The sequence below is a fragment of the Alligator sinensis genome, unplaced genomic scaffold, assembly GCF_000455745.1.
Source record: "Alligator sinensis unplaced genomic scaffold, ASM45574v1 scaffold553_1, whole genome shotgun sequence".
NCBI classification, from domain to species: Eukaryota; Metazoa; Chordata; order Crocodylia; family Alligatoridae; genus Alligator; species Alligator sinensis.
Window position 1 is genome coordinate 514,421 of NW_005842389.1, and position 9,773 is coordinate 524,193.

General features: G+C 57.6%; 1 protein-coding gene across 4 annotated transcripts; it reads left to right on the forward strand.

Moving 5' to 3' along the window:
- The first annotated feature begins 1,489 nt into the window (after positions 1 to 1,489).
- LOC106722517 (flavin-containing monooxygenase FMO GS-OX4-like) lies at positions 1,490 to 5,811 on the forward strand. Of its 4 annotated transcripts, none has more exons than XM_025211113.1 (7): positions 1,490 to 1,972; positions 3,466 to 3,688; positions 3,778 to 3,916; positions 4,121 to 4,251; positions 4,546 to 4,598; positions 4,705 to 4,850; positions 4,975 to 5,811. In XM_025211113.1, exons 2-7 carry the CDS (start codon positions 3,474 to 3,476, stop codon positions 5,599 to 5,601), a joined length of 1,311 nt encoding a protein of 436 aa, XP_025066898.1. In that variant the 5' UTR covers positions 1,490 to 1,972; positions 3,466 to 3,473; the 3' UTR covers positions 5,602 to 5,811. The 4 variants fall into 4 exon arrangements, with proteins under 4 accessions (XP_025066898.1, XP_025066896.1, XP_014378196.2 ...); XM_025211111.1 differs by lacking the exon at positions 1,490 to 1,972 and adding an exon at positions 1,981 to 2,253; XM_025211114.1 differs by lacking the exon at positions 1,490 to 1,972 and adding an exon at positions 1,984 to 2,089.
- Positions 5,812 to 9,773: the final 3,962 nt, after the last annotated feature.

Below are 9,773 nucleotides of genomic sequence, written 5' to 3' on the forward strand. Positions count from 1 at the left end.
CGCGCCGCTCCCTGCACCCGCGGCACGCACCCTGTTTCGCTTCCTCTCCTTCCTCCCGCGCCAGGCCGCATTCCACCCCCCCACCCCGGGGCGAGGCTGTGGGGCCCTCCGGGCGCTCATGGCCACACTGTTGTTGCAGATCCTGGGCTACATCCGGCACCTGAAGGGCCGTGTGGCCCGGGAGGCCGTGCAGCCCGAGTCCCGCCGCTGCCAGGCTGAGAAACGGCGCCGTCGGGCACAGGTCTCTGCACCCATCGAGGTGAGACTGGGGGGGATGACAGGGGTGTTGGGGGGGCCCTGCCAAGTCAGGGGTGCTCGCTGGGTGTCCTGTGGCGCCCGGGCGGGGCCTGTCCCAGCTGTCACTGGCATCTGCTTCCCAGGTGTGGACGGACCTGGCCCAGAAGCTGTCGGAGAGGCTGGAGGAGGCCGTGTCTGAGGCGTTCTCCCAGGTGACGTAGGGGTGAGGGTTGCAGCGGTCCTGGTCCCGTCTCCCAGCCTGGCCTGTGTCCCCACGCAGGGACAGAGGTTGGGGCAGCTCCTCAGTCCCTGCTCCCCTTTCTCCCTCGCAGGTGCTGACCATCGCGACCATTGAGCCAGCCAGCGTGCTGCACTCGCTGCCCCCGCGCCCGCTCCGTGCTGCTGCTGATGAGGCCCCAACGTCCCCAGAGGCCCCCCAGGCTAGTGACGAAGCCACGTCCCCGACTGCCGATGCGGGTCAGGAGCCCGAGGAGTTCGCTGTGAGCTTTGAAAAGATCTACCGCTACTTGTACTTCCTGTCCAAGGACGTCCGTGTGCTCAAGCTGACGCCTGGGGGTGAGCGGGAGCTGCCTGGCTGGGGCATCTGCGAGCATGGGCTGGGGACTTTGCTGTGGGAGGGAAACGCGTTCCCACAAAGGGTGGGACCTGGGCTCTGGGGCTCACAAGAACTGTTCTCTTCCTTCCTGGCAGAGGCGGCCGTCGTCCTGGATCTGCTGCTGTCGCTGCCTGAGGAGGTGAGCCTCCTGGACTGCGACAGCCTCAGGAGGCACCTGCACCGGGCCTACAAGAACCTCACGGCACCAGCCCCTGCCCCGGGGGAAGGAGAGAGGCCCCCGGGTGCTGCGGAGCTGCAGCCATGCAGTAATGGTCCTGCAGCAGCCGGCAGCGCTGAGGGAGACGAGCAGCAAGAGGCGGGGACTTTGCTGGTCTCTGCCAGCCCCTCTGTAACCCAGGCTCCCAGCAGCTCCCAGGAGGTGGCAGCTTTACCTCTGGCCTCTGCGGATGGGAGGTCCCCACCTCCTTGCAGCCCCCAGGATGGGGTCTCTGAGCCCTCCAGAAGCTCCCAGGACAGGATGTCCCAACCCCCGGCCCCCCTTGGTGACACATTGCAGCCCCTCACCCGGCCCCCTGCAGCCGTCCCCAGCCCAGTTTGGAAGGACCTGGGCCTTTGCCCTCTGAACTTGTTCCTGGTTCCCTTGCGCCTGCTGGCTCGTGGCCAGGATGGGGGACACTGAGATGGTCGGGGCTGCTGGTCCAGGCTGTGGCAACAGGGGCTGAAGTCTGTGGGGTGAAGGGTCTCTTAGGCCGTGGGGGCCTTGATTTTCCCCCCCACCCCCGACCTGGCTGTCTGCCCACTTGTAGATGTGCGCCGTACCCTGTTCCCCTTCCCTGGTTCTGTGTTCGAGTCTGCTCTGTTTTGTCTTTATTAAAGCATGTTGGAGCACGTGGGATCAAGGCCCCCTGTTTGTGGCAACCATACCCAGTCCAGGGCAGGTTGTGCGCGGGGGGGGGCGAGAAAGGAAGCTGGGGACCAGCGGGTGCATGGGGCTGTCCTTTTCCCTACTGCAGTGCATCTAGCATTGGGGTCCTGTCCCTGCTGCTGGGGCTTCCCCTGATGACGTCAGAGCCCATTTTACCCATTGGCTGCCTGTGTTTCCCAGCATGCCCCCTGGTGGGGGTGTGGTCTGAGGAAGTAGCAGGCAGCTGCCTGGGGGTGAGTGGGGAGGGAGAGAGCCATGACTGTCCACCTTCCCCACCCCCTCCGGATTACCCCCCTTGTTGGGGCTGTGAACGGGTCCTGAGAGCGTTTGTGGCTGAAGTCAGGACGCAGGCAGGCAAACTTCTTTGGGTGGATGTGATCCCTTTTATTAGACTGAGTAGTTGGAAAAATGTTATTTGCAAGCTTTTGGGCACAATCATCCTCTTTCAGGCACAGGGAGTCTCTGCTGCTCTGAGATCTCCAAGGAATGAACAAAGCTAAAAGCATGACAGGAGGTCAGTGAGAATGTAAATAGGTAGACATTAGGAAAACAAGGGGTAGAGAAGGGAGGAGAAGAGGAGAATGGGGAGGGGCGGGGGGGGGGGGGGGGGGGGGTGAAGCAATGCTAAACGTAAGAAAGGGAGATTCAAAGGAAATAGCTGGAAATTAGGAAAGCAAAGGGCGGGGAGGGAAATTGTAAGTGGTAAGGTCAGGTAGCTTGTGATATGTTATAAATCCAACGTCTATGTTGAGTCTGTAATATTTTTTTGTATCCAGTAGATTTACAAGTGAAGTTCACAGGCTTGTCTATGAAAGGTGTTCTGTAAATTCACTTTGAGGATTAGAACTGAGAGGTCAGAGAGGGACTGGTTGTCTTGAGAGAAGTCTGCACCCACAGATAATTTGAATATTTTTGTTTTTGATAGTGTTTTGCTGTAAGTTCATTCTGGTGCAGAGTTTGGTTTCTACACGTTTTCCATCTGGGCATTCAGTGCACTGGTCAAGATGTATCACAGTTTAGGACATGTAGGTGTAAGATCCAAGAGTGGTGCTTGTTCTTTTGTGGGGTGTAGTTATCGTGGGGGTGGTGATGTGTTGGCAGGTTTTGCATTTCTTGTTCTGGCATGGTCTGGATCCATGCGGCGTGCTTTGGGTCATAGGGAGTTTGCTTCTGGTGATGAGGTTGGTGAGGTTCAGTGCTTGTTTGAAGGCTAGGACGGGTGGTTCTGGAAAGATCACTTTAAGAATTGGGTCTCCTGGTTTAGGTTGCAATTGTTTGAGGATTTCCATGTAGGTTCCAGGGAAGAGTGGTGTGTCATAACTAATGGTGTGCATTAGTGGGGGGGTTTCTTTTTGTACTGCAACACATCTTCATGTGGCATCTGGGTGGCTCTTTCAAAAGTACAATCTACCTCTTGAGGTCCTGAGAGGGAGCAGTTCAATGCCCCCCTGATAGGCCACCCCTCCATCCTTCCATGCTGTGGCTTGGATATATGCACCAACCCCCTGCCCCTCCCACTGGTCGTGGTCCATGTGGCCGCACTTGTTGGGTGTGGGATGGGGGGAGAAACGAGTCGGGCACGTACCCTGACGTCTGTCTTGTGCTTTGCTCCCAGAGCAAAGTCCTGCAGGGCTCAGATTGCTACTAGCAGGAGCCTCCGTGCAGCTTGGGCTGGGGAGAGGTTTTGGTTGGCTCTGTAGGTGCTAATCCCCTCCGTGCTCTCCAGGGACCGGGATGGAGGTGCGGGGCCGGCAGCTGCGCGTGGCAGTGGTTGGGGCAGGGGCAGCGGGGCTCTGCGCTGCTCGGCACTTGGCTGCCCGCCCTGAGGCCTTTGCGCCCCCTGTGGTCTTTGAGGCCTCAGCCCAGCTGGGTGGCACCTGGGTCTACAGCGAGGAGAGGCCGTTTGGCAAGGGGCCGCCCCTGCCCTGCAACATGTACCGGGACCTCAGGTACCTGCCCTGGGGGGGTGGGGGGAGCCAGGGTAGGGGGGGAATGGCTGGTGCAGCACTGACTCGTCATCTGCTCCCCTCTGTGGCAGGACCAACCTGCCCAAGGAGGCCATGGCTTTCCCTGACTTCCCTTTTGAGGTGGCGCTGCCCTCGTTCCTGCCCCGTGCCGCGGTGCTGAGCTACCTGGAGCATTACACCGAGAGCCACGGGCTGCGGGGGTACATCCGGGTGAGAGGGAGGTCGGGGAGGGCACAGCAGGGCAGTTGGGGAGCTGACGCTTCACCCAGAGATGGGCTGGGGCAACTGATGCTCTGTCCCCCTGCGGCCTGCAGCCCCCCCACTCACTCCCCCACTCCCCAGCTGGATTGTGCCCCAGGGCGTAATCCCCCTGCCCCCATACCCCTAGCCCTTGACAGTCTCCTGCCCTGCCAGTTCCAGCGCTTGGTGAAGCAAGTGACCCCTGTGGATGGCCCTGAGAGTGGCTGGGACGTCACCTCCAGCCAGGCCACAGGCGGGGGAGAGCAGGAGACTGAGCGCTTCGATGCCATCATGGTCTGCAGTGGGTGAGTGCGGGGGCCACAGGTAGACCAGCTTTGCTGAGGCAGGTGTCTGGAAGGACCTCTGAGGCTGTGGACGTATGATGCATCGGGTGGTGTGGGGGTGTTGCTTACGGGGATGCAGGTCCTGCTACCTGGCTGGAGGTGGGGGAGGGGGCAGAGGCTTCTGGGCCCTGGAGTGGGTCTGTGCTCGCTGCTGCAGTAGGGATTGGGGAGGTCTTGTGGGGAAGGGGGGGGTCTGGACCCACCTGTGGGCCCAGGCCAGCACTGACCGAGCCCTCGTTTCTGCTCCCTTTGCAGGCACTACTCCACGCCCTTCATCCCCTCCATCTCTGGCTTGGAGACCTTCACAGGTGGGGAAACCCCCAACCCTCACCTGGCCCTGGGGCCTTGGCTGTCCCTGTGGGGCAGATGCAGGGCCCCCATTGCTCCCTGCTGACCTCCCCATCCTCCCCACAGGTCAGGTGCTGCACAGCCGTGACTACCGATGCCCTGAGCCCTTTGCGGGTCACTCAGTGGTGCTGGTAGGCGCTGGCCCCTCAGGCGTGGACCTGGCCCAGCAGTTGGCACCCCTGGCACGATGTGTGACACTGAGCCACAGCCAGGTTCGGGTGCGGGGGCTGCCGGCTGGCGTGGGGCAGGCGGCGCCAGTGACGAGCGTGGCAGGGCCCTTGGTGCGCTTTGCGGATGGGGCTGTGCAGGTGGCTGACACACTGGTGTTGTGCACAGGCTATGCCTACCGCCTGCCCTTCCTGCCTGCTGCCCGCTTGGGCCTGTGCGTGGGGGACCACCTGGTGGCCCCACTCTACCGCCACCTCCTGCCGCCCCAGCACCCGTGCCTCTTCCTGGTGGGGCTGTGCCAGCAGATCTGCCCCTTCCCGCACTTCCACGTCCAGGTGCTCTTCTGCCTGGCTGTGCTCACAGGTACCTGCCTGCTGCCCCCTGCCCCCGAGCGGCAGGTGGCAGCTGAGGAGGAGCTGCGGGTTTACCTGGCTGCTGGGGGTTCCCCCCGGCACTTCCACCGCCTGGGCGTGCGGCAGTGGGGCTACCTGCAGGAGCTGGCACAGCTCGGGGGGTTTCCACCACTGCCCCCCGTCATCCAGAAGATTTATGATGATACGCGGGAGCGCCGCACCCAGGACGTTGGCAGCTACCGTGACTGCAATTACCGCGTGCTTGGTGCCGAGGAGTGGGAGCTGGTGGGGTGAGGAGCTCTGGCCCCCATGGGGCTGTGCGGGGAGTGGAGATGGTGTCTCTTGGAGGGGTGATGGCAGGGGGTCCTGCCCCAGCACTGCTGGGGAAATGGGGGACACGGGCCCAGGGCAGTGCTGGGTGCTGGCTTGCCCACAGGACTGAGCCCCAGGTTGAGTGCACCTGGTGAGGTAGACCCAGCCCCTGCAGCGAGTCCCTGCACTGCACAGGCACAGCCCTGCTCAGGTTCCTGCACTAACCTGGATAATGTCCCCAGGAATGTCCTCCCCTACCCTGTCTGGAAATAACATGTCTTTTACAGGGAAAAACACTTTTTTGGAGACTTGCAATAAAGTGATGGTACATCCAGGGTGGAGTAATTGAGTGAGTGGAGTGGGAAGGGGGGGGGCCGTCTGTCTTGCTCGCGTGTGGATGGGCCCAGTGCTCTGTTACCATAGCCTGTTCCTGGTGCTCACAGAGACGAAAGACCTGGTGGTGTCAGTTGTAGCCATGTTGGTCTAAGGACACGGGCAGACAAGGCTCTTTGGGTAAATCCACTATCTTTTATTAGACCAACTCAAACAGTTGGAAAAACTGTTCTTAGCAAGCTTTTGGGCACAAATGCCCTTGTTTGCTGTGGGAGTGCCACGGGGGGTCTGCGCCCTCCCTGGGCGGGTGCAAGCAGCCAGAGGCCGGGCCGGCTGCAAGGAAGCCTGTCAGCGAACGTGTCGGAGAGGTCTCTCTCTCGCTGTAGAGCAGCTCTCTGCCCTTGCTGCTGCATTTAATAGTCAGTGGCTGAATGGCTGGGCACAGCAGCCTGGCAGAGCCATGAGCCTGCCAGCTTATGCTCCTTCTGACTGCACATACTGTCTTTTCTTGGCGTGGCTCAAGTCAGCTGTGTAATACCGTGCCTGCAGGGGAGATTCCTAAAGTTTGGCCCTAAAATGCCTGTAGTAAGCAGGCCTATTGCAGGGGGGCTGTGCAAACCAAGAACACGGGGTCTGCCTCATAGGTCTTATGAGGCATGAGACAGCAGCTGGGCCCAGATAGCAGCGTCTAAGGAAATACTGGGTGGGTGTGAGGGTCCAGGGTCTTTCCACACCAGCATCCTAACCGGTTCAGTTTCTGAGAGTCCCGAGGAGGCTTGTACAGCTGCAGACTTGCCTTCATGAGTTTTGTAGCCAGCTTTAGCAGGTTGTTCACCAGTAAGAGCTGCTCCTTGTTTGGCTGCTTCTCCATCTTCAAGTACAGGTTTATCTGCAACAGAAACGTGTATTACAGAGCAGGGCACCAGCCAGTGGTGCCACCCGTGCCCCCCCACTCACCCCAGCTGCCGGGACAGGGAAAAAGAAAGCATTCCCCTCTCTGCCCCGAACCCAGAATATTAGTTCCAGCACGATGGTCCTGAGTTGGCCCCGGTAGTGTGCAGCGAGGTTGAGGCATTGTGCTACTTGTGCGTATTTTGTGCATATTGATATGCAGCAGTCAAGGTTTTTGCAGGTGGTTTGGCTTTGCTAGTTGAGAGGTTGATCAGCGTGTAGGCTTGTCTCGGTTGGGTTGTGAGCAGTTCTCGTTAGTGTAGAAATGCAAGTTTGTGCTCGGTTCTGTTTGTGGCTTGGCTGGCTGTAGCTTGCAGGGCCAATCTGAGGCTGTTTGGTGCAATTTGTTTGTGTCTGTAAATTTAAGGCTCTGTGGGTGGTCGGAAGTGTTGATCTCCAGCTCCACAGGGACAAAGATCTCGTCCTGCGTCCAAACGGCACTTGGCGTGGCCAGTGTCAAACCAGCAGGAACAAGTGGGCCTAAGATGTGCACAGTCGAACAATAAACAGTACAAAAAACTTTTCACTTTGCGGCTGGTGCTTTTCTGCACTGAGAAGATTTGGCCGTTATCCTTTCCTGTTGAGCTTCGGCTGAAGGAATCAACTTTTTCATCCTGTCTACCGATCCAATCTGTTCTTGCAAATATTTCCCATTCTGGTTTACAGCTGGGCAAAGCATGTGTTGCACGTGGGGCCTAGTCCTCGGTTCACAATTGTTAATGCACTGTAGGAACTAAAAACTAAGGTACGGGGCAGTCGTGGTGCTTGGGTATAATCTGTTGAAGTTCACCTGTCCCTTGTTTCAAAAGAAAAAAATGGTCCCATTGACAATAAAACGCTCAGGATCCGGGTGAGCGTGGTGGTGCTTTTCTAGTTCAGTTGTGTCAGGCCTTCCTCCCTGAAGGCCTTCAGTGCAAGTCTTGCCCCCGCCCGCTGTGGTGTGCGCCTACCAGGCAGGGCGTGCAAGGGCTGCGTCGGGCACCGGCCCTGACACGCAGCGCTCCTGCTCCTCCTCCGCGGAAAGAAGAGCAGCCGCTTTGGTGCTCAGACAGCGCTGGGGCGAGAGAGAGCAGAGGAGGGCGGCCCCGCCCCGCCCGGGCAGCGCTGCACGCCCCGGATCGCAGCTTCGCCTTCCCATCGGCCACCTGGAGGCGATTGGGTGGAGTGGACGAGTGGGCGGAGTCGCTTCCTCGCTCTGATTGGCCTCTGCCTGTGGAGGCGGGCCGAGAACCGCGCCCTCCTTGTCTGCATTTAATTGGCTGCCGGGGTGCTGCCCTGTGCCGATTGGTCCGACTGCGATCCGCAGCGGCCACAGGCTGCGGCGGGCGCCCCTGGCCCCCCCGCGGGGGGGGCGCGCGCCGCGAGCAGGCCCCGAGGTGCTGGCGGCGAGCCGGAGCCCCTTGCTGCCAAGCAGTCGTGGGAAAAAGTTGATGAAACATGTAACTCGTTAAAATTACAAGTTAGCAGCCTTCAAAATTAACTTGAGTTAAAAGTTAAGTAATTCCACTTTCAACTAGTTAAAAGGTAAGTTAAAAAGAGAACCACTAGTTAAAAGTTAAGCGAGAAATGCGTGAAACAGGGTGAAGTAATTGCCTCTTAGCATCATTTTTCATTTCCAAACCGAATGAGTGGGTTTCTTTTCCATCGGCCCGCAGAAGCTCACTAATTTACTCAGCCCTCGCCCAGCTTTACCTGGAAACCGTGTTATACTTGTCATACAGGTTTCAGAATAAGTTCGCCCATCCCTATGTAACGCTCGATCCTTCTCGCCCTCTCCATGTGAAGTACTTTGTAAAAGTCACTGCATCAGATAGGTATACCCGAATAACGGAAAGGAGATAGTCACAGCCAGGTGACCAATGAATGCTGGTTCCACAGAAAACCTCTGTTGTTACAAATTTTATTGCTCACAAGGTACCAAAAGGGTATGAAATACATCTGAATTGGAAATACTGAAAGTGTCTGAAGATCAAAATTTGGCTGAAATGAGAAAATCAGTTTAAATGAGAAAAAGACTGTTCAGTTGCATAGCAGAAACTAAACGTGCTTAGTGGACTTCAGCAAAAGCTGCATTTCAAAACTGACATCTGACAATTTTCCTCTTCTGTCTTTCAAAACTAAGCCCCTGCTACTCACCAGTCGCTCTACCTGGGCAGATGAGGAAATGCTTGTTCCCTCTCCTGCAGCCAACTAGCTGCCCTGCTGACTTCTGCAAATGCACACTAAAGGCCAGCACGAACTGAGACAGACAAAAAGCCAGAACTCTTGGTTCCAAAATGATACCTTTTATTAGACCAACTGGGAAACGGGAAGAAAACTGTCCTTTTCTGCCAGCTTTTGGGATCAAAGTCCCTTTGTCAGGATCTGGGAAAGGTGTAGATGGTACAAGATGGTAAAAAATCCCCATAGGTAGGAAATAGTTTCATAGTAGCTAGGGTCAGGAGGGACCTGAACAGGTCATCTAGCCTGACCCCCTGCCACAGGCAGGAATGAATGCTGGGTTCACAAGACCCCAGACAGATGATCATCCAACCTCCTCTTGAATTTGCCCAAGGTAGGGGTGAGGACCACTTCCATAGGAAGTTGGTTCCAGATTTTGGCCACCCTAACTGTAAAATATTGCCTTCTGATCTCTAACCTAAACCTATTCTCCATCAGCTTATTATCATTGTTCCTTGTCACCCCAGGTGGTGCTGGGAGAAAAGGGCTCTGCCTGTTTGCTGTTGATTTCCCCTAATGAGCTTGTAGACAGCCACCAGGTCCCCCCTCAGCCTCCTCTTGCTGAGGCTGAACACGTTCAGGTCCTTCAGTCTGTCCTCGTAGGGCCTGTCCTGCTGCCCTCTCACCAAGTGGGTGGCCCTCCTCTGAACCCTCTCCAGGATGGCCACATCCCTTTTGAAGCTCAGCGCCCAGTACTGGATGCAGTACTCCAACTGCGGCCTGGACAAAGTTGCAGAGAGGGGGAGTATCACCTCTCTGGACTGGCTTGAGATGCACCTTTGGATGCATGACAAGGTA